The sequence below is a fragment of the Xyrauchen texanus genome, chromosome 1 (genome assembly GCF_025860055.1).
Source record: "Xyrauchen texanus isolate HMW12.3.18 chromosome 1, RBS_HiC_50CHRs, whole genome shotgun sequence".
Taxonomy (NCBI): domain Eukaryota; kingdom Metazoa; phylum Chordata; class Actinopteri; order Cypriniformes; family Catostomidae; genus Xyrauchen; species Xyrauchen texanus.
In genome coordinates, this window is record NC_068276.1 from 22,857,529 (window position 1) to 22,881,162 (window position 23,634).

The window sequence follows — 23,634 nt, forward strand, 5'->3', positions numbered from 1 at the left end:
AGAAAGTAAAGAGAAAAAAGGAAAAAACATTATAGATTGCAAGAGCATAACCAAAGCAAATTGCTTGCTGTTTTCTTTGCCATATTTGCCATGTACTACCAATGATTTCTTTTACTATTGACAAAACAGAGTAAATACAGTATACTTGTGTGATTCAGTGTGTTAATTTATCTTGTGTGAGTGAATATAATGAATACCAGCAATTCTGTAGTCTTACGTTAGCATATTAGTTCCCCAATTTCTACCCACCAGAGATAAAAAATAATCTACTCCTAATTATCCATTCCACAGCCTAATGAAAACCATTGGGAATGACGTTTTGGATGTAACTAGTGATCCCAGATCCATATCTTCACTAGTGAGTTGTGATGTGAAGGTAACCTTTGGAGGGATGTTTGGCAGAGGTTGCTACAGATGTAGGAATGCTACGACTTGTGTCATTTTTGTGTTTTATCAGGTTTTCCTGCAAGACAATGATAATAAAGGTGTTTGTGTGTTTGTGTATGCTGAAATGTACCCATTGCTTCTGTTGACTGTCAGAGAAGAACCCTGGAAGCACAAGCTTGAAGATGGCCAAAATAAACAGAGAGGAAAAACAAAAGAAGAAGAGGACAGAGAAGAGATGTTTGGGAACAATATTATAATATTAGTCATTACCAAGCCCAAACGGAATCTGTGCCCACACAACCCTACAGAAAGTAGCTGTCTCGGATCACATACATGAGCAAAATCCATTAATTGTTGTTAATTTCTTCACTCAGGGTGCTCTGTATAAAGTGGAGATGTATCTTAATTACAATTTTTTAATAGAGTAAATCGTGTATAAATGCTACTAAAACAACGTAAATAAGAATTTTTTTTTTTTTATGTACAAAATATTTATTGCTGCGTTCTTCATCTGTCGCTGAAAATGACAGCAAAATGCTGTGCCTGCAGATTAGGACACACTGATTTGTAAATAATGCAAGTTTATAAATTGATTTAGCATGGCCTTTTGTGTTTGCAGGGATTCAAGGAAATTCCATTCTATTCAGCAGAGGAGTGCAATTATTTTGGTATGGGGCCACATCAGCAGTTAAGTAGAACATGGAAGATCTCTAGATCTTTTAAACCCAGAAGTAGAAGTGCACTCAATGAATGATGCACAATTTTCTGAAGCTCATACTGACTGATGGGAACATTCTGAGATTGCTTTAAGTTTTGTTGCTACTTTTCTATCAATTAATAGTAAAATAAAATATTCTGAAATTATAGATTCTTAAATCTTATTTTAATGTTTGCCGCAAAGTGGATAAAGTTATTTTATTCTCAAAACAATGTTTAAATGCTCATGGGTCATGATGTGGGTCTTGTCAATGGTTTGTTTGGCATCCCAATCAGTACACAACTGAATAAAACAGGCTGCATGACACTGATAAATTATTACTGCCAGAGTAACATTCATATAGGTGTGAGGGACTTCAACATTTCACAAATAACAAACATATTGCTCTCTCACTTTGTTTTGCTCGTGTGTCCTCTCCATGTGCGAATCATGTGAAGATCCATTGGGGTTTTACTGAAGATCATCACTGAAAAGATTTGCTCACAGACTTAGCACTAAATAGCACACGCAGCCTCATGAATGGACACGTAGTGGCTGCATCACACTTTTCTTTTAGCATAATATTGCACTATTGTGCGTAATTTTTCTTTCTTTTTTTCCAAAGAAGAGAGAGAATGTGTGCGTACTTGCATGCATGGTTGCCAGATTGCATAAAATAAGTATGACATAAGGCAAAATATTTCCAATTTGTGCACCCCTCTGATTGGGGTGTTGAATCTATTATCTGGCAACCCTGAGCATATTAAAAGCTTGTGGGTGCTGTTAGTTCCCAAAGCCAAATAAATGAAAGATCTAATAAATAAAGTTAATGATAAATCGACCAACATCATTAGTTTGCCCTGGTCTGCAATTGAGGGTGCTCTAAGGTTCATTGCACCCTAAAACAAACACAACAACTCTGGAATATCTGGAAATAAAGCAAAGCAACAGAGAATAAAATAGTGAAGTCTTCCTCGGATGCCATGTTTGTTATTTACACAAGCGTCACAGGGTAATTACGTTGCTCTGGAGAAAGCCGCTTACTGACCAAGCCGCATGTATACGAGTGTAAAGTCTGCACAGCTTATACAGTGCATGTAAGCAAGAACACTGCTCTCTCGCAATTCACTGCTTTCTGGTGTCCATGTAAACGTAGTCATTAGTTGTTAATGATGTTTTATATGCCTTTAAGTGGTTAATTCTGTGACCCTGCTTCATTTAAATATGATACTTTTCTGCCTGTATACATAACAGATTTAATTTATATTAAATTTATTGGTTCAGTAAATGTTCCTGTGATTATCTGCAAATGTATTAGGCCTACGCCTACTTACTGTCTGTGTCATGTCTAAAGTATGCGTTTTTGTTCATTATTTGATGTCTTGTGGTTCTTGTAGCCATGTTTTTCCTAGTCTGGTCATGTGTCTTTTGTGTGGTTTCCTGTTTCCTTCATGTTTCGTGTGGCTTGTTCTTATTGGTTCTTGTATCATTAGTATTGTTATGTTGGTCAGTTCTGTTTTGTTACTGGTTCATTTTTATTAGTCTTGCTATCTGGTTCATTAGTTCTGTCCTTTCATTGGTTGTCTTGTTATCTCGTTTCCCCAGTGTGTGTATTTAGGCCCTTGTGTTTGCCATTGTCTTTTGTCAAGTATTGTTCATTGTGAAAGGTTGAAGTCACTTCGAGTCTTATTCGAGTCTTATTCGAGTCTTAAGGCGGGTGCACACTGTACGATTTATAATGGTTCTTTACGACCATTTTTTATAATTGTTGCTTGTCAGACTGTAGGATATGAACGCATTGATATCGCCATGGCACACTGTGCGATGTTATGTCAGAATGCACGATATACATCGTAGCCGACTGTGGTCCCAATCGTCCCGATCAGTGAATGTGACTCATGTTACGATAATAGAGGCGAAACGGCGAAATTTGCCCGCCACTGAGTAGCATTTTTAAGTCAGGACATCAGCATTTCCACTGCTCTAATACCACTCCTTCACAAACATAGGCTAACATTTATAAGAAAGATGGATTTTGTCAAATAGGCCTATAATAAGACATGAGTACAGATGTTGAGAATGAACGCCAGTGGGGGAGGTAGCCTACAGTTATAATGAGCTACCACAAGCAAATATTCATTGTGGAAATTAAAAGACAAACTTCTCCTTTCACATTGGGGAAAACAAAAAAGGCGGGTTATAGAATGTCTTTCCCCTCTTTTAGATTAGTAACCTGCAGGCTACAAAGCCCCATAAATACTTCCCAGTATAAATTGTTCAATCTTTCTATTTTGTTTTATTTATTTATTTATAAATAAAAATGGAGTGGTGTGAATATTAACTAAAGAAGTTTACAGATGTTTAAAGTAAATTTATTAAAAGTTAAATAGTAATTAAAATGCATGATAAATGTAAAGGAAAAAACAAGAAAATGCAATCATTTATTTTCGTTTTGTAAGCTCTGTATTTATTTAATTCAGAGAATAATGCTGTCATATTGCTGACGTGTTACACTTTTCTCCAAGTATTTTCTGCTTATGTAATTATTAAAACTTTTGATAGAAAATGAAAAGAAAAAAAACATTGAAAGTGCTTGAGTAGAGTGATAACTGGGCACAAATGTTGCTATGGTGCAAACGTAGAGCAGGTTTCTTTCGGGTGCGAGAGAGGAGCGGAATATCTCATCTGGCCGTCGTAATAGCAGTCACACTATATGGCTGCGATGCTAAATTTCAGACACTGCCCAAACTTCGTCAGAGGCTGAAGATCATCGCAAAGGCTATTAATCGACCGTCTGTGAACCTCACACTGAAAGTTGTGAACTCGTTGCGAACTAAGATTGCCGATTTTGCCCTGCGACGAGAGAAATCCTTTAGGATTCCCGAAATTTGACTAAGACGGCAGAATCATGGCCAAAATCGTACAGTGTTCTCTTAAAATCAACATCTCCTGCCTGCCTTAAACCTGCCTCCAACATTACAGTCTGTTAGTTTACATTAAGTCAGACATGATGTTATTTTTAATTCATAATGGCTCAATAACTTTAGTATTATTCTGATAATTTTCTGTTCATATTTGCAGTCACATACAGTTCAAATCAAACTGCCCTGTGTTGCCTAAATGCAAAGAATGTTATTTAAAGATTTTGAATGGTGAATTTTTTTTCAACATTTCTCATCTCAAATTAAATGTCTGAGCCAGTGATTGTAAAAACTGGTGAATTTGTTTCTATTTTCATGTGTAGTGCAAATTCCTCCATTTACAGTTGTGTCTTCAGAATATTTTGGAAAGTGATTATGAATCATATGAAAATAATTTAATTTAATTTTATGACTAAACATTAAGCCCATTATTTGGCACAAAAACAGGCCTGCCTACTCTATTAATAAAAGTGCCATTATAATGTAACAGAGGGTAAATTTAAAGCTAAAAAGAAATAAATGCAATGGTTGTTAATGGTAAATGTCCCTTTGTTGTGCTTCAATTCTTGCACACCCATTTTTACCCCAAAATGCAGAAAATGATAAAAAAAAAAAGGTCTGCAGATTTCGTCTGGGCCTGCTTATTACTGAAGATGTATTGTCTATTCCAAAATAGTGACTAAGTGAATAAGCAAAAATCTTCAACTAAATCTTACCTCATCCATAATATGTGAGGGTGGTATAAAATCTCCCTGGAAAAGAGGAAGAAAAAAAAGAGATTTTAGTCCTATAAATAGTCCTATAGTGTTACTTTGTGGTATTTGTGTGTGTGTGTGTTTGTGTGTGTGTGTGTGGGCAGGTTTAAGTGGTTTTTAGTGACTTTGTTTTAGGTTACAAACTGGTAATTATATAAGGTATTATAATAAGGGTATTATGCTATAAATATGGTTTATGAGGACATTTCTAGTGTTAAAATAGTAAAAAAAAAAACATACTAAATGTTGTTTTATTGAAAATGTAAATATGCAGAAAGTTTTTGTGAGGGTTAGGTTAGGTTTAGTATTAGAGTTAGGGGATAGAATCTATAGTTTGTACTGTATAAAAATCATTAAGTCTATGGAGAGTCCTCATAAGGATAGCCTCACCAACGTGTGTGTGTGTGTGTGTGTGTGTGTGTGTGTGTGTGTGTGTGTGTGTGTGTGTGTGTGTGTGCGTGCGTGCATGTGTGCGTGCACGCGCGTGTCCACTCTAATTCGATTTTCTGTGAATATCGCAATCTAACTGATGCCAGCTGGGCAGGTCTGGATGGGGTGGGGACTCTGGCACTCTTAAACTCCACTGGCATCTCCAATCAGTCACCTGGCTGTCTGCATTGGCCAGACAGGGCCATTTGCCTGAACTGAGAACTGTTGAGCATAGCCAGTCTCCAAACAGACAGCAGGGCCAGTGAAACCTTCTCAGATAGTGATGTTTATGTAATTTACAGCAGCTCTGAGAAATTATTCAGTCCTGCCTGACCGAGGAAAGAGTAGCTGCGTCTTGAACGACAGGATGCGTGAATAAGTGAGTGAGTTCGCATGCGCTCGTATGTGTGTGGGTGTGTGTGTGTGTGTGTGTGTGTGTGTGTGTGTGTGTGTGTGTGTGTGTGTGTGTGTGTGTGTGTGTGTAAAACACTTAGCAAACATATTAATCATCTAAAAATACAAAAGGTGTCTTGTGAGAGTTATGTTAAGAGGCAGGGGAAACAAAATAAAATTTGCTTAATGTAAAAACAATAAAAGTCTAAGGAAACATTCTTTTCACAGAAAGGGCACTGATAAATGGCAGAAATATTACTAACTTCTTGACCAGGTATGTGGTGAACTGCAGGCTGTGAAAACAACAAAGCATTATTAGTTATACCCATCTTTTCCAACGTGAACAAAAACTGGTTCCCCAGAGACCAACATACATGAACAAACCCAAATAAAGCAACACAACCAAACAGGACATCTCAACACACATCTCTGTGTACAAAATCACATGTAAGAACACAGACGTCCTTGAAAAATTAAAAGTGGTTTTAAATTTTAAATCATATGTTGTCGGGCACTATACTGTACATATATACTATGTGTGGGTTAAGGAACCACAAAGCTTCCTCTGTGGTGATGGAGAAGCTGTGATATGTGCCATGTAAACACTTGTGGGTTAATCTTATAACAAAAGCATTACTTTCAACAGAGATGCCGCAGACAATAGCTGAGATATTTGTCTCTGGAGGACCCAAAGGATCCCACTAAATCATTGAGGTTATCATAACTATGTAGAACAGTGACCTGAGATTACTGACTGTAAATCATTACCTTATATTATGATATCATAATCACAAATGATAGAGATCATGAAGATTGCAATAATTATGATTACTTGTACCTTATCTCTGAGGATCAGTTCAAAAGCAGCAAGCAGTTCTCCAGCAGTCTTCCCGCCTTTTTGGATGGGATACCAGGCAAGGCGAGGAGAAGACATTGATGGTTGGCACACACAGCGCCCCATAAACTCATCAGCTCCCTACAGCGCAGAAGTCAAACAATACCTGTGTTCAGCTCAGACAGTTTTTCTGTTTCACAGAGAGCATTTTGCAGTCTTAGCTTAACACACTCGCTTTGTCTTCCATATTAATCAGAGTTTCCATTCTAGCCTATCGTGATAAGCAACAGGACACTCTGTCGATAGCTTCATCTCTATTTTTGTGGTGTCACACCAGTCGAAAATCCTGCTCCTCATAATTTTTACATTTAACCTTAAAATATGTTCTGATTGGCTGTGATTGTACTGCGTAGTGCAACATCATCGCATTCAGTGTGGAGAGACAAATTGCATGTTGTTGAAATAAAATTGCATCACACGGTTCAGACAAAAAGACAGCCTGATCTCATGAAATTTACGTGAACATGACAACATTTTTACAATTCAAAATTTGACATATTGTATAACATAATTGGCTGCAGGTTTCAGTGAAATGTCCATCTGGTGGCATCAAAAGCTTGTAACATGGTGTATTTGGATGAGGTTTTAAGGTGAATTTAGATGGGTGTTTTTAAAACATACCTCCCAAAACATTTGCCTGAACCTAACCAATATATATTATATATATCATAATATATATTAAAAGTGTTTTAAAATATAAATGAGACATTAAAAATACATCCTTACCTTATGTGGCAATTCAGGTTCTCAATGTGGAAAGGAGGAAGCGGGGACAGGGTGAACAATCCACGTAAGACACTTTAATGTGACACTTTTCAATACACATTTAACACTATAACACAGTTGCTTTTCAGCAGCTCTAACTGTCTCCTCTCCTTCAATACTCCCGCCACTCCTCACTGGAATGCGGGACTGGTGACACACCTCATTCACCACTTATTGCTCTACCTAGATGCCGCTCGGCCCCGCCCTGCTTGCCACATACCGTCATCGCCAACTCAGGTTGGGGAATTCTCCAGCCTGTGACCTACCCCCATTTATTGGGAGGGAGCGTTGCCTTCAGGATTGTCTCTGGGTCCAACCCCCATGTGCCTTGGAGTGGGAATAGGATGAGTGAGAGGAGAAAGCAGAGAGAGGAGAGAGAGCAGAGAGAGATGTGCACACCGGCCCCTGACACGCTGACCGACTTTTCTTCAGCTTATTGTACTGCTTCAGTCCGCGACCCCGGGCGATGACACTGGACCCCTCAGCTGTCCCTTTCAGTTGCCAGTTAACGCAGTGCTCCAGTGCCACCGGATCGGGCACTCCCCTGTGGGGACCCGGAAGGAGGAAGGATGCACCATCAAGGATGGCGCATCCTTCCTCCTTCCTGGGTTTTGACCCACTGTGGCAGACAGGTCTCCTGCCCATCGTAGAGGAAGCAGGAACTGGGTTTACAACCAAAAGACTTTGAATTCAACACAAAATAAAACATAACAAAACCATAACGCACACACACACCTCCGTGTGCTCTTTCATTCTAATGACTACTCAGTCAAACAGGCGGAATGCACATGTTTAGCGGCTGTGTGCACCTCCCTTTCTCTCCCGAACTATCTCCAGCTCCTCTTTATCCCTCACACGGCTGACTGCGGTGACTCAGTGCCAGGCGCCCATCCTAATGGCGCAGCCCCGCCCTCCTCCTCGTCGTCACCCCTTATCAATACCTAACAATTCGTGTTTTAAAATACAGAAGCAAAATGAAAAATCTAATTTTATAAATCAACCACATCATTTTGTGCCACTTCTATGGCTCTGTAATGCCCCCAGTCAGCTTTAGTTCATGGCCGGACTTGAACCGCAGTCTTCCAACCCTAAGTCCAACTCTCTATCAAGTGAGCTACATTGGAATGTGTGTAGTCATCATTTGAGTGAAAGTGAATAAAACACACAGTTGTCGTAGCACCTCTAGTGTTCATTTCACCTGGAAACTGCAGGGAATTTTAACTGGAGACATGTTGTAACAGGTAAAGTTAGCGTTAGGAGGTTAGGAGGAGGCAGGAACCGACTGAACAGTAAAAATAAACTTTAATTATAGAAATGAACTTAAAACAAAATAAAATATAAGTGCACAGACACACATGCAATACAGCCGTGCATCTCTCCCTCTCGAACCGGCGACTCCGGCCACCCATTATCTCGCTCTCCCACTGATCAGCTGATTCAGCGCTGGCCGTGCTCCATCACGACCTGGCCACACCCTCCTCCTCATCACACACATATAACAAGTTTTGTAAAAATGTATCTAGTCACATTTATACTATGAGACCAGGTTGAATATGGTATGATGGTCAGAGGGTCTTCTTTCTAAGTGGGAGGTTCTTGACCAGAATAAGCAGCAAAGTAGACCGGAATTCATGTCTACAGTAAAAAAAAAAGTCTGGCAACACTAAACTTATTTTAATTTTTTTAAACACACCTGCTTATAAAATTATACACCAATACAGTGAAAACTCACATAGGTGTCCTGATCGTATATTTCCACCACAATGTTCGGAGGGTTCCTCCCAGTCACATGAATGTCTCCAAATATTTCCACTTCATAGAAGATGAGGGTCTGGTCCCAGGTAGGGTTGAGAGTGTTCCGAACAGTCACTGTCTTCTGGCTCTGATGCAGGAAGGATACAATGGCATAAGGATCTGTTTAAAGAGTCAAAGATCAAAGGTCAATGAATTGCATTGCACTGTAATGTCAAAATGAGTAATGAAGCATGGCTTGAGTTGCCAGTTCACAAAGAAAGAGAATAGCATGTGAAATGTGCTATTGTACACTGTCAAAAATGAGATCTAAACTGTCAAATGGAATAAGAAAGGCTTTGTCAGGTCAGATGGAGGTCGCTGCCATGTAGATTGATATATGATGTGGAAAGAAATGCATCAAGAGTTGGAAAGATGTGCAGCCATCAAGTGACTGAAGTCTGTTTGCCATCAAGACTGAGGCAATGATTTGTTTTTTCCTCCTCAGAACAAGGCTTCCAATGCATCAGTAAACACAATAAACACAAGGATTTCTGTTTTTATTTGGTTTGTAATGAGGGGGACTTTGCCAAGTATATAACATTAATTATGGAAGTGAAAAGAACCAGAAATACCCAGCCTGAGTTGGTTCAGGGAGGGTGAGACAGTTTTGAACTTTGGTAGGTCTACGTAATGTCTGTAGGATGGAGCGGTTGTGAAAGAAAGAAAGAAAGAAAGAAAGAAAGAAAAGAAAAGAAATTAGCAATTATATGTTTACCATATGTGAGAGTGTATATGTCTCTGTGAAGGTGTATGTGCATGAGGTTGTTTTAACCTTCACTTCATTCAAACATTTTGACGGTTTTGATCTTAGGGTGTAAAAGAAAGTGACATCAACAACTTAGGAATGGCAGAAATTGTAGGGACAGCCTAAATTTATTGTTATTATTTTAGTTGACGTAAAGCGGCCTCAGTGGGATGGTTTCACTTGGGAGAGAGAAACAGACCCAATTTTCCCAGCTCTTATTAAAATACCCCGCTAGCACACGCACACACACTCACACAAACTTCTTCCCATAAACACAGTGGCTCAAATAAACAAAGGCATAAACAAGCTATTGGGAGCGTGCACCATTACCCAATGAGCAAATGGGAAATAAACACAGACAGTGTCTAATCTGGCTGCTTACAGCAAACAGTAAATAAACTGTCTTCCCCAAGGGTATAGTGGGACTGGACACCACCATGTCGATGGCTGCCCACGTGTATGACTCAAACATTATCTATGGCCCTTGGGAACAATGATGCACTCAGAGAAAATGGGGAAAGACAACCATGGAATTCTGATGTGGATTATTTCCCACATACTGTATCAACAATCTGTACCATGTTTAACTGTGCAGAGAGCATATTTTATTCAAAATGGATGGATGAATGGACTGATGGACAGACATGAAACCAACTGAATATATATATTCTTATATATATATATATATATATATATATATATATATATATATATATATATATATATATATATATAGATAAGAATAATATAACCGACCGGTACTGACACACACACACACACACATACACACATTGTGCTGAAACACATACAAAGCACAAAACAATCCCATGTTGGCAGGTATGCAGAACAGTGGAAGATGTTATGGCAGCAAAGAGTGGGATTAATCCCTAAAGTTTTAAAATAAGATGTTCAACAAGCACATGTGAATCCACAAACTTTTGGCCATATAGTTTAGATAGATGCATCATTAAATAACTTTGCTGACATTTTTCTGACATCTGAGTGTAATTGGCAGCCAGTCTCCCAGACTTTAGCAGAGTGGGGTCTATAGTCATGTACCATCTGGCCCAAACCTCTGACTTCCTCTAATCCCCCTCCAGTGGCAAAAGCACTGATGCAGCTCCATATTTCCCCTCCTTTACAAATATTGTGGTCCATTGATCATTTCAGTTTACCAAACTCCATCTCATGTGCACCAAGGACAAGTGATTTCTGCCTGCACTTGATTTATTCATTTTCCTCAGAACTCATAATGCTGTAAAGAACTAGGCTGGGTTTTGTGCATCAGGAAACTAACCAAAAACTGTTTGTAGATTTGTAATCACAGCGCCATGCTGGTCTGATTTATACCAGGCCTGTATTTTTAAAAGGATCCTTGATGTTTTTTCATCTGTGTTTGAGGGTTCAAACAGCCAAATAGCTACATTTCCAGGATTTTGCAAAAAAACAATATACTTTAGATATTTCTCCACCTTAATCTCTCTCTCTCTCTATCTTTCTCTCTCTGTGTGTCTCGCTCTCTGTTTTTCTTTTCATTATCGTCAGCTATGGTCCCGTTTTTAGCCTCTATGGTTTCTCCATGCATGGGAGATTTATACCGGACATCCTTAATGGGTGATAACCAGCGGGTGTGTTTTGCCTGTATTTTAATGATGTGAAGCACTCTGGGATAAAAATTTCACTAACACAACTTAGCGCTCTCGCCTATGGCAACAGACATGCTATGGTTTAAAGGTGGTGAAATACTGCTTATGTGTTGCCAAGAATGTTCTCTTATATTTGAAATTTTTGTGGACAATTCTTTTTTTCAATGTCTTATTATAAGTGTCACATTTTGAATGAGAACTCAGTTAATGTATATTAATATATAATTACAAGGTAATAACTAGGGCCACACAGAATTCACACACTTTTTTACATTTTCTGTGCTGATTATGGGGGAGTTCTGAGGAATGGATTTAAAAATGTGAAATTACTAAAACAGAGCTGAGAGAATGACTCGGTTACTAACGTAACCTCGGTTCCCTGAGAGGAGGGAACGAGTATTGCGTAAGTAGCTTACGCTATGGGAAAACTCAGTTTCTCGAGAAATATTGAAGTCTTTATGTAAAACGCATTGCAGCTGCACAGCAGACAGTAATGAGCGAGGCAGCACGGTCATTGGCTGTGCTGCGGCAACTGCTCGAACCAATGACGGGGCGACTCTGAACGCGCGACCAATGGGCGCTACGCCTGCTCAGGCTCAGAGCCCGCAGAAATTAGCCAGGCTATATAATGGGCACCCCGTCATGCGAGTTCCTTTAGGTTCAATCGACTGAAGCTGAACTGACCAAGCACAAGCACGGCAGCTTACGCAATACTCGTTCCCTCCTCTCAGGGAACCGAGGTTACGTTAGTAACCGAGTCGTTCCCTATCGAGAGGTCTCTCCTATTGCGTAAGTAGCTTACGCTATGGGAACACCCTGCAAAACGCCGTGCGTGCTGACTTCAGCTCTATAAAGCCAGAGGCAGATGCCTGAGCCTTAAAGCAAAGTGATTATTCCACGAGCCGCCAACGGCGAGCTATATAACGGATAACACAGAGCCTTTGCCCCAAGGTGGGCGCTCATTGTACAAACACAAGCACATATCTTATGTACTGAGTTTTCTATGTACTGATATGCATAAAAAATCCTTTAAGTCAGTCAGAGACGGACCTTGTAAGGGAGGAGATAATGCTCAGCATATACATACTCCAGTCCATTCTACAGTCAGGCTGATAGAATGTTGGAATGCATTTTTTCTATGTAATGATATGCATAAAAATCCTCTAAGTCGGTCAGAGACGGACCTTATAAGGGAGGAGATAATGCTCAGCATATACATACTCCAGTCCATTCTACAGTCAGGCTGATAGAATGTTGGAATGCAATGAGGGGACCTGTAGGTTATAAAACCTGATAAATGTCGAAGGCGAGGCCCAGCCCGCCACAGACAAATATCTTCAATGGGTATCCCACTCGACCAAGCCCACGAGGAGGCCATGCTCCTCGTAGAGTGAGCTCTGACGCCTAAGGGGCATTGAAGGCCCTTGGCTTCATAAGCTAGCTTATAGCATCCACTATCCAGCTGATATTCTTTGCTTTGAGACTGCGAGACCTTTAGTGCGGCCGCCAAAGCATACTGAATAACTGTTCCGCCTGTCTGAACAGGGCAGAACGCTCCAAATATACTCTGAGCACCCTGACCGGGCAGAGTAAATTAGCGCCGCTTGCCTGCTGGGGATGATAGCTGCCAGAGATATCACCTGTGCTCTGAAGGGTGTGGAGAGCACTTTAGGAATATACCCGTGCTTTGGCCTAAGGACAACTCTGCAGTCGTTAGGTCCAAATTCCAGGCAAGCAGCTTGATGACAGCGCTGCAGGTCGCCCACTCTCTTGACTGAGGCGAAGCCAGCAAGAGCGCAGTTTTGAGCGAGAGCTGTTTAAGGTGCACGGTTCGGAGAGGTTCGAACGGGCACTCTTGAGTGCGCCCAGGACCGTGGGCCAGGTCCCAGATCGGCACCGAGGGGGGCGAGGAGGGTTCATCCTCCTAGCCTCTTAGGAAACGTAATGATTAGGTCGTTTTTCCCTAATGAACATCCTTTATCAGGATTGTGTGACGCTATGGCAGCCACATAGACTTTGAGCATGGAGGGTGTGCGCCCGCCTCCAGCAGCTCTTGCAAAAAAGGCGAGTACACTTGGTATCTCACGACGATTTGGGGTTCAAGCTCTTGGTATCACACCAGTCACTGAACACTTTCCACTTTTGGGCATATAAGCCTCGAGAGGGTGCTCGTGCCTCAGTGATGGTTCTCAAAACTCCACTGGGAGGTTCTCGGAACCCGCTGAGGGGCCATGCATGGAGGGCCCACAGATCGGGCGGGATGAAGAATCATCCCGCTGGCCTGCCTGAGGAGGTCTAGCCTCAACGGAATCGGCCATGGGGCAGATTGCATCATCTGCATCAGTTCTGGAAACCACGTTTGGTTGTTCCAGAGTGGGGCTACCAGGAGCACTGCACATCTCACTTCCCTGATCCGACTGATGACCTGAGGTAGCATCGTGATCGGGGAAAAGCATACAAGGGGCTGCTCGGCCAGACTTGGGTGAGCGGTCCGCGCTTTTGAGAAGAAAAGGGGCATTGCGCTGCTTTCCTGGAGGCTAAGAGGTCGACCTCTGCCTCGCCAAAGTTTTGCCATAACCACTGAACCGTCAGGGGTGGAGAGATCATTCTCCTGGGAGAACCTTGTCTCTGGACAGCATGTCTGCTCCCTGGTTCAGGGCGCTTGGCACATGCGCTGCTCTCAGCGAGCGCAGGTGGTGTTGTGACCATAAGATGAGCTCCCTGGCCATAGAGTGCAGGGAGCTCGACCTGAGTCCACCCTGGCGATTTATATACTGAAACTACCATCATGTTATCCGCTCGACCAGGACGTGTTCGCTTTTCAGGTACGAAGCAGGGCTCTGAGAGCCAAGGCGACCGCTTTCATTTCCAGACAGTTTATATGTAGGCGCTTTTCCGGTTTGACCAAAAGCCGGATACAGGCCTGCCCTCGTAAAGGGCCCCCATCCTATTTTGGAGGCATCTGTCGTGATCATTTTTCTCCACGTATTTACACCCAGACTCACGCCGGTTTGATACCAGTTGACGGCTTTCCAGGGCGCCAGGGCTTTTATACAGCCGTGATTCGCTCTGATCAAAAAGTGGCCCGAGCGCCACGCGTGAGTGGGGACACGGCTCTTGAGCCAGCGCTGGAGAGGACGATGTGCAACAATCCTAGCTGGAGTACCGCTGATGCCGAGGCCATGAGACCAAGCATTCTTTGAAATCGTTTGACGGGGCGCAGCGCTCGCTCTGAATGATGTTGCAAGGCGCCGAACAGAGAGCGCCGCTCTGATGAGAGGCGCGCTGTCATCTGCACTGAGTCTAGCACTATTCCCAGAAAAGAGATATTCTGGCTGGGGATAGCACGCTCTTTGCAAAATTGATTCTCAGACCCAGGCATTCTAGATGGCTGATAATCCAAGATCTGTGCGTCGTTAACTGACCCTCTGATTGTGCTATGATTAGCCAATCGTCGAGGTAATTCAGTATTCGCGACTCCCGCTGTCTTAGGGGTGAAAGTGCCGCGTCCATACATTTCGTGGAATGTACGGGGGCCAATGATAGGTCGAATAGTAGTACTGTGTACTGGTATGACTGTCCCTCAAAGCTTAATCTCAGAAAAGGCCTGTGATGAGGCGCTATCGAATGTGAAAGTAAGCGTCTTTCAAATCCACTGATAGAAACCAATCCCGGGCTAACTTGCGCGAGGATATGTTTGGTTGTTAACATTCTGAACGAGCTGAATCATTAAAGCTTTGTTCAGATGTCTGAGATCTAGGATGGGGCGGAGGCCACCGTCCTTTTCCGGGATGAGAAAATAGCGGCTGTAAAAACCCGCCTCGCTCATAGAGGGAGGAACAGTTTCTATAGCGCCCTTCTCTATCAGTTTGAGCACCTCGGTACGTAGAACATGTGACACATCTTTCCTCACGAATTGAAGTGAGTAACCGTGTTTTATTATGTTCAAAACCCATTTCGGCATGTCTGGGATTTTTTCCCAGGCTTTTGCTCGCACAGATATGGGCTGAATGCTTTTGTGCTAACACTGAGTTTACAGCTCTCAGAGGTGCAGGTGCGCGCTGAGCAGCCGTATTGAGTGCCGAGTGCAGAGGTGCGTGTGAAATGCTTGCAGCATGAGTCGGAGAAATGCTTGAAACTGTATGAACAGAGTTTTCGGGTGGGGGTGCATACATCGTAATAGGCACGTGCGCCACATTCATAAAGCTTCCCGCTTTTAGCGGGGCGTCTCTTGGCTCACGCATCGCATCTGTGATGTTTGCGGCATGAGACAGAGAACTGTTTGAAACTGTATGGGCAGCACTTATGGGTGGGGGTGCATATACTGTAGTAGGCACGCAGCACCACTTTCATAAAGTCTTCGCCATGGCGGGAGTTTTTGGCTATGCATACAGTGTTTGTGTGTAGGGGTGCATGCAGGACAGCAGGCACACGCGCTACCTTTATAGTATTTCCCGCTTTTACTGGGGAAGTGTTTATAACTGTGGGAACAGTGCTTGTGTGTAGTGGTGCATACATGACAATAGGCACACGATCTACATTTATTGGACGTCCAGCCTGAGCTGGGGAAGTATTTGGCACTGTTTGGACAGTATTGGTATGTGGGAATGCGCACTTTAGTGTGGACATGTGAACCCTTAGTGACACAGGCAGAAAATGACTCTTTTCGTGATTTCTGTGTGTCGCCGTTAAAACGGCGTTTGATTGCAGGTGAGCGAAGTTCTGTGACTGGCCAATTGACTGCTGTACAGACATTTCCAACCGCCTGTAAGGGGACTGGGTAATGTTTTACATGTTTTAGAGACAGTGGTCCGGCCTTTGCGAGACACGTACTCTCTCTTTTCTTCCTATTGCTAGGAAGACTTACGAGGCTCCGGTTCAGCACGATCTTGGGCCGAGGACCTCGTTGCTCAGGCGGCTTTCTTCGCCAGCGGAACGCGAGCGGCGCCGAAGCGCCCCTTTCAGGTCTGCTCTTCGGCTTTTGGGAGACGGGAGGGACCGCCCTGGCTAGCTGCTGCTGCTGAGGCGGTCTCTGGTGAGACGAGCTGGAGCGCTTGGGCAGGAAGTGACGTATAGCTTGCTGAATCCTTCCGGCCTCAGTGAAGCGCTCAGCTAATTCTTTACCGCTGATCCGAACAGGCCGCTTGGAGCGATAGGGCGCCAAGGAATGGCGCTTTATCCGCGCCCTTCATCTCCGTTAAGCGCCAGCCACAGATGGCGCTCAGGACAGTCAAATTAGCCATGGCCCGGCCGATGGATTGGGCGGTGGCCTTCGTGGGCTCGCAGGGCTACGCCAGTGGCGCTGCGCAGGTCCTTGAAAGCTTCAGGTTCAGGTCCAGACTCGCCCATGGTGCGGAGAAGTTTGGCCTGGTAAACTTGCAAACCGCCATTGAATGAAGCGCTGATGCAGCTTACCGGGCGGCGGCGTATGCGCGACCGGGCGAGAGCTGAGGTGGATCTGCAGGGCTTCGAGGGATGAGAAGCTTTGGCTTTCCATCCGGCGGTGGAGGGTGGGCACAGATGGTTGGCCACAGCCTCCTCGAGGGGCGGAGTTCCCTCGTAGCCTCTTTCTCTTGCGCCGTCCACTGAGGAGAGCGAGGAAGAAAAAGAAGGCTTCAGGCGAGCAGAGTGCGGGGCTTTCCACGACTTTGTGAGTTCATCGTGCACTTCGGGGAAGAAAGGAGAGGGTCTCTGTCAAGGGGCCTGCCGGTGCCCCTGCAGGAACCACTCGTCCAGCCGGCTGCGGGTGGGTTCTTCTGGAGAAGACCAGTCGAGCCCGAGGTCTTCTACGGCTTTGGACAGGATGCGGACGATCTCAGAGTCCATGCTGGTGCCCGTGCTCGTGTCCGCTGATGTCGATGGCGCGGGGTCAAAACTTGAGCCCGGCCAGTCGTCGGATGCAGCGTCAATAGAGAGGCTGTCATCCTTTTCATCGTCGTCCCCTGACGTGCCGAATGAGACGAGACCCACCGCTCTGCTGGAGGGGTGCTGGACCGTCTTCATAAAATGGACTGGCGGCGGGGAGATCTCAGGCAGCGGTGAAGCACGTGGGGACTGGGCCGGCGTGACGTCACCAAAGTCTATGTGCTCTGGCAGCCTCTGTGAGCGGCGCTTTTCTTGCGCGGCTCGAACGGAGGGGGCGGCAGCACGGTGGAAGCAGGCTTGATTGCAGCGAAAGCGGCAAAGCGAGCGTGCAGCTCGGCGAGGCTCAGGGAGTCACATTCGGGCATCCGCCCTGAATGAGAGCAGCTTCTGCGTGGTCCGGTCCCAGGCAGCGAGTGCAAATGATGTGACGATCCCCATCAGGAAGAGGGCCTCTGCACGAGGTGCAGGCTGAAGGCATTTGCAACAACGCCTTGAAAAAATTGCTCTTTTACTAATCAAAAGCGCCGCAGGGGCGAGCGCTTGCAGTAAAGGATATAGCGTTGCGCCGGATGGCGTAGCAGAAGGCTTCGAAGGCGGCTGAAGATGCCGGCGTCCTCTTAGCGGTCCTGCTGTAGGCTTTTCGACGGCGGGCGAAAGACTCCAACAATCTGGAGAATCCAGCGAAGAGAAGGTCTTTGCTGAAGGAGATTAAATCTAAAGGAACTCGCATGACGGGGTGCCCATAATATAGCCTTGCTATGCTAATTTCGGCGGGCTCTGAGCGCGCGAACGCCAGGCGCGCGTCGCCCCGTCATTGGTTCGAGCAGTTGCCGCAGCACAGCCAATGGCCGAGCTGCCTCGCTCATTACTGTCTGCTGTGCAGCTGCAATGCGTTTTACATAAAGACTTCAATATTTCTCGAGAAACGGAGTTTTCCCATAGCGTAAGCTACTTACGCAATAGGAGAGACCTCTCGAAAGGGAACTACATTTATTGGTAGCAGAAAGACATTTATTCAAAACTCTGACAACGCTATTATAATAGGGAAAACCAATAAACAAATTAGATGTGCTGGCACAGATTCTGCAGGGTTTGTAATATCTACAGTACACTACACTTGACTATACACAATTCACAATATACATTATCAACTTTCAGGCCCGTAGCCAGCCTAGTGGAAGGGGTTTTCCACTCATTTTGGATTTAATTATGAGGTTCAAATACTTCAATTTGGTGACTTTTTATGCACTAATTTGTGCTGGATTAGCTTGTCTGCTGGTATCTTAACGAGCACGCTTTTTGATGCACTGAAAATATTTACAACAATGTTGTCAAATTTCTTACAAGTATAACAACCGTACCCTGTTTGGCAGTCTTTTGAACATATGTTAAATATTCTGCGACAGTGACGCTGCCTGCTTTCTCTTCCATCTCTCCTGCACTGGATGTCATTGGCCTCACTGATTTAGCGCGGTAAAGTTTGACGTTCGCCATTCGGTTTCGCAGATGTAAGGGACCGTCTGAAAACTCCACTCACTACGCTAAAACATAGATGTCCACTCATTCATGCAATTCACATGCAAGTTATACATGCAAAAAACTGTAAAATACATTTTCACATTCAGTAATCAATTTTAGAGGATAGAAGGACTTACTACTTAATCACTAAAATATTTTTTTTTTATATTTTTCTATAAAATAATTGATTACAGTACTTATATAATTGATGATACTGTAATATCTTTACCTGTAGTAAGTTCATATTTCATCTGGGATGTTACCACAGCCTTTAAAATGAGAAAACATCATTTTCAAAAATAATTGATTAATGTACTTATATAATTGATCATATTGTAATAATATCACCTTTAGTATGTCTGTCTGTCCTCTGGGAAGTTATAAGAACATCTGAATGTGAAAATGTATTTTACGTTTTTTTTTTAACTTGCACTGAATTGAATGAATGGACATCTCCTGTGTTTTAGCGTAGTGAGTGGAGTTTTCAGACGGTCCCTTACATCTGCGAATATTCAGCAAGTATGCCGCACAAGCCCTCAAAAGTGAAGCCAAAACGTCTCGATCGCCCCCCAGTGACTGGTCCTAGTATAGGTCATAAACCCCGCCTCCCCATGTTATTCAACAGGACGTGAGACCAACTAAACAATTAAATTACACTTCATATATCTTTTTTCCAAAGATAGAAACTACAGTAAATGAAACCGACTGAATATATATATTCATATATATATATATATAAAAGAATAATATAACTGACTGGTACTGACACACACACACACACACACATTGTGCTGAAACACATACGAAGCACAAAACAATCCCATGTTGGCAGGTATGCAGAACAGTGGAAGATGTTAAGGCAGCAAAGAGTGGGATTAATCCCTAAAGTTTTAAAATAAGATGTTCAACAAGCACATGTGAATCCACAAACATTTGGCCATATAGTTTAGATAGATGCATCATTAAATAACTTTGATGGAAAAAAAGATAGAAACTACAGTAAATTACAGAAACTATCACGATGATGTAATTTCAAGTGTTTGTTTTCAAAATAAGTTTGTTTTTAGTTAGTTATTTGATGCTATAAAAACGGTGCTGTGACATCATGATTGACAGGTTCTCTGAGCGAAGTAGTCACTGAAGCACCAACTGACTTTTTTTCAGGATCTTCGGAGGACTGAGGAGATTGGAGCTTTAAATTTACTATCTAAATTTCTATAATTAATTATTTCACACTGTCAAAAGTCAAAAGTGCAGGGGCGTGTCCTTGCGATTGATTCAGCGAGAGTGAGGGCGGGGCCTTGATTTCGCGGCTTTACTTCCTGCTCACTACTGCGCAGGTCTGGTCCCGAAATCGCAACTGCGACTCAAGTCCCAAGATGTCAGCACCATATAGGGACACTGGCGGCTTCAGTTCTCACCAAAGGAAAAGAGCGAAGGTACGTCGTCCATCTTTTTTTGCAGTCTATGATATTCAGCATGCCTTAGGGGTTTTCATACTGGGGTCCGCAAATCTTGACAGAAAAAAAACATATATATGTAAGATTATAATTTTTTACAGAATTTATTTTTTAACCTAAAGATGTTAATAACCAAATCAACATACAGTTTCGTGATGTATAAGTGTGGTTCCTTGTAACGTGTTTATCCCAAAATACTTGCGCTATTTATGTTTTGCACTTACAGTAAGGTGAACGGAGCAATTAGCGGCTAAGTACATGATCTAAAAATGATGGAAAGATTTTTGAATAATCACGCTCCTGCAAGCAGTTCATGTCAATCTGACTTGGCGAACGCTAAACAAAAAACTAGAAAATATGACAAATCTTACATTATGTTTGGTTTTACCTGTATGTTAAAGCAGGGACTCTTGTGGCCAAACGCATTGATGATGATTTGCATCACGTGCTGAGGGATGTAGTTAAAACTGTGAACTATATAAAATCACACCCCTTGAAACTCAGACTATTCGGTTTACTCTGCAAAGAAATGGGTGCTGATTATACGAGCTTGCTGCTTCACTCAGATGTATGCTGGCTTTCCCACGGTGCTGTGTTAAGTCACGTGTATGCACTGCGCAAAGAGCTGAGAAAGTTTCTCTCTGGTGAAAAATCAGAGCTTACCAGCTGTTTTGAAGATGGCTCATGGATACTGAAGTTGTCATACATGGCAGATTTTTTTCCAGCATCTCAGTGTCCTCAATCAGAGCATGCAAAGGCACAACGTTCACATACTGAACGCACAAGATAAGGTGCGCGCTTTCACACAAACATTATCTCTGTGGGAAAGCAAACTGAAAGAGGGAGTTACAGAAATGTTTCCTCTCTATAACAAGGAGTGCATCTCCTCCACTGCTGACAACATCACACCCATAATCCAGTCTCACCTGTCACATCTCCAGGGCTATTTTAAACAATATTTCCCAGATTTGAACAACACCCACCTGGACTTTGTTAGAAACCCATTTGCACCAGGGATTGGCACTCATCTGGATCTAGCAGCCCAAGAGCAACTGATTGATTTGACAAATGAGGGAGAGATGAAAACAAAGTTCCCCTACCTTCCTCTGTCAGAGTTTTGGATGTCTGTGAGAAAGGGCTACCCTGTTTTGTCTGAGAAGACAATAAAGTGTATTTTACCATTTGCCACAACCTACTTGTGTGAAGCTGGATTCAAAACAACAAGGCAGACTTGAGCAACAACAATTACATACAATGTTTCACAGTGATCATTCTTTGATTCACTCTGGCGTCTGCCTCCTCTTCTCTGTACAAATGACTTTTTTTCATCTCTGCTGCCAAAGTCTTCTCTCAGAGGCACCGCTGTAAATCTGCTTAGTTTCCTTTCTCTCTGGGTGGCACTTGACCCAAAGGTCCTGGGCCCAATCCGTGCCAGGCACAATATTTCACCCCCTTTAATGTCACAGTTCTTCTATCATTATGTCTCAAAAGACTTTCGCGAATTTTTTTTAATTGATTTATTTTTTAAATGCCCTTATTATGCTAGACAATTTTGAACTTTATTTATTTTTACTAAAATTCATAAAACCATAATTCTGACGTGTTACGGAATCACTCTCAATTTGCTTCACATTAGGACTACCCATTGACTTCATTTTGTCTCATCATATGAGTGCTTGTGCACACTCGAAACTAGAAATATGTATCTAATTGTATGTTAACTGATCAAAAGGCTGACACAAAATTCTTTATGCCATGTGGTATTGTAGTAAATGTTTTGAAAGGCACATTCTACTGATTCTAGGCGTGTATATAAAAGTCACACTACTGCCAGAGTGGCAAGTGTTCAGATGGGTATGCTACTCAGAATCCATGTCAAGGGTTGAAAGGCCATAGAGTGAGACTGGTATAGTTGAGAAAAGTATTTTGCCAAAACAAAGACAGCTGCTTTACACAATGGATGACTAGGTAATTTATTTCCTTGTAATATGCATAGCTTTGATCAGATTTCATCCAAAAGTGAGAAGCCAAACATGCTTCAATGTTTTCTATAGTTCTTCGTTTCCGACCTTGGAAAACCTGACTGTTTTCAAATAGCACTCTTTAAATGTCTGTAATAGTTATGTTTGACTCATTTGTCTACATTTATTCACACTGAAGGTGGCACATCCTCACCTGAGAAACTGTCCTTATCCATTGCCAGTAGGTCTCTGGCCTGATACAAGTAGCATCGCAAATGATACAGGGTCCCACCTGAAGTACATCAAAAGATTCAAACAGCAGTGCAGCATGAATCATCACTGAAATCTGTTGTTATTTTAAATGATGTGACAGTACAGCATGTTTGACTCACTATCAAAGAAGCAGAAGATGGTTGGGCGGTTGACACCAAATGTTGTTGTAACCGACTTATCATTTTTTTCATCAGTAACACTGCTCTGTTGACAAAAATAAAAAAAACTTTTAGACATGTGCTTTGCCAATAAAGATGCATTACATTGGTTATACATAAACACAAGACTCCCACATTTGGCATTTGGACAAGACATAGCATTCATCTTGGATCAGATATCACAATATTCCGACCAAATAAGAATGTGTTAATGATGATTCTGCTGTCAGTTGTGGAAAGGCAACTGAATCCACACCACAAACCACCGGCATGAAGCGATTACGTGTCACCACCCCAAGACACTGGAATATCATCTTGACACATTTCAAAATCCTGACCTTCTCTGAATAAAATGCCTGATGATGTCTTCTAACCAAGCTGAAACTACTATTTTATTTGTGGCTCAGTTTATTTACATAACCAAATACCCCTTTATAGTTTTGGGGAAAAGGAAAATTAAAAGAAAACATGCCCTCCAGACAGCCCTTAACAACAGTAAAACAACAATGTAGGATTGTGATTTAGGTCAACTGAATTGGTTTTGGTTATTATAGGCACAATGAAGTCTGATATCTTAACCTTCATGCTTAATTAACAATGACAAACCAAATACACAATTTTGTGCCCTTTTGCATTACTTGGGGAAAAATTATGGAAAAGAAAATGAATGTAAAGATAAATTACATATATACAGTGGGTACGGAAAGTATTCAGACCCCCTTAGATTTTTCACTCTTTGTTATATTGCAGCCATTTGCTAAAATCATTTAAGTTCATTTTTTTTCTTTCCTCATTATTGTACACACAGCACCCCATATTGACAGAAAAACACAGAATTTTTGACATTTTTGCACATTTATTAATAAAGAAAAACTGAAATATCACATGGTCCTAAGTATTCAGACCCTTTGTTCAGTATTTAGTAGAAGCACCCTTTTGATCTAATACAGCCATGAGTCTTTTTGGGAAAGA

At 42.5% G+C, this 23,634-nt stretch overlaps 1 protein-coding gene across 4 annotated transcripts in view; it reads right to left on the minus strand.

Annotated features, from left to right (window-relative positions):
- Nucleotides 1-23,634, minus strand: part of LOC127643681 (dysferlin-like) — a 138,547-nt gene that overhangs the window by 68,284 nt on the left and 46,629 nt on the right. For 3 of the 4 annotated variants that reach the window (XM_052126504.1, XM_052126498.1, XM_052126521.1), the window contains 7 exons: nt 22,624-22,708; nt 22,446-22,523; nt 8,975-9,156; nt 6,421-6,558; nt 5,846-5,875; nt 4,722-4,757; nt 518-562 (listed from right to left, as the gene is read on the minus strand). In XM_052126504.1, coding sequence (XP_051982464.1) covers nt 518-562; nt 4,722-4,757; nt 5,846-5,875; nt 6,421-6,558; nt 8,975-9,156; nt 22,446-22,523; nt 22,624-22,708 — 594 coding nt within the window. The remainder of the gene's footprint in view (nt 1-517; nt 563-4,721; nt 4,758-5,845; nt 5,876-6,420; nt 6,559-8,974; nt 9,157-22,445; nt 22,524-22,623; nt 22,709-23,634) is intronic. The other variant, XM_052126512.1, reaches the window with a different exon arrangement.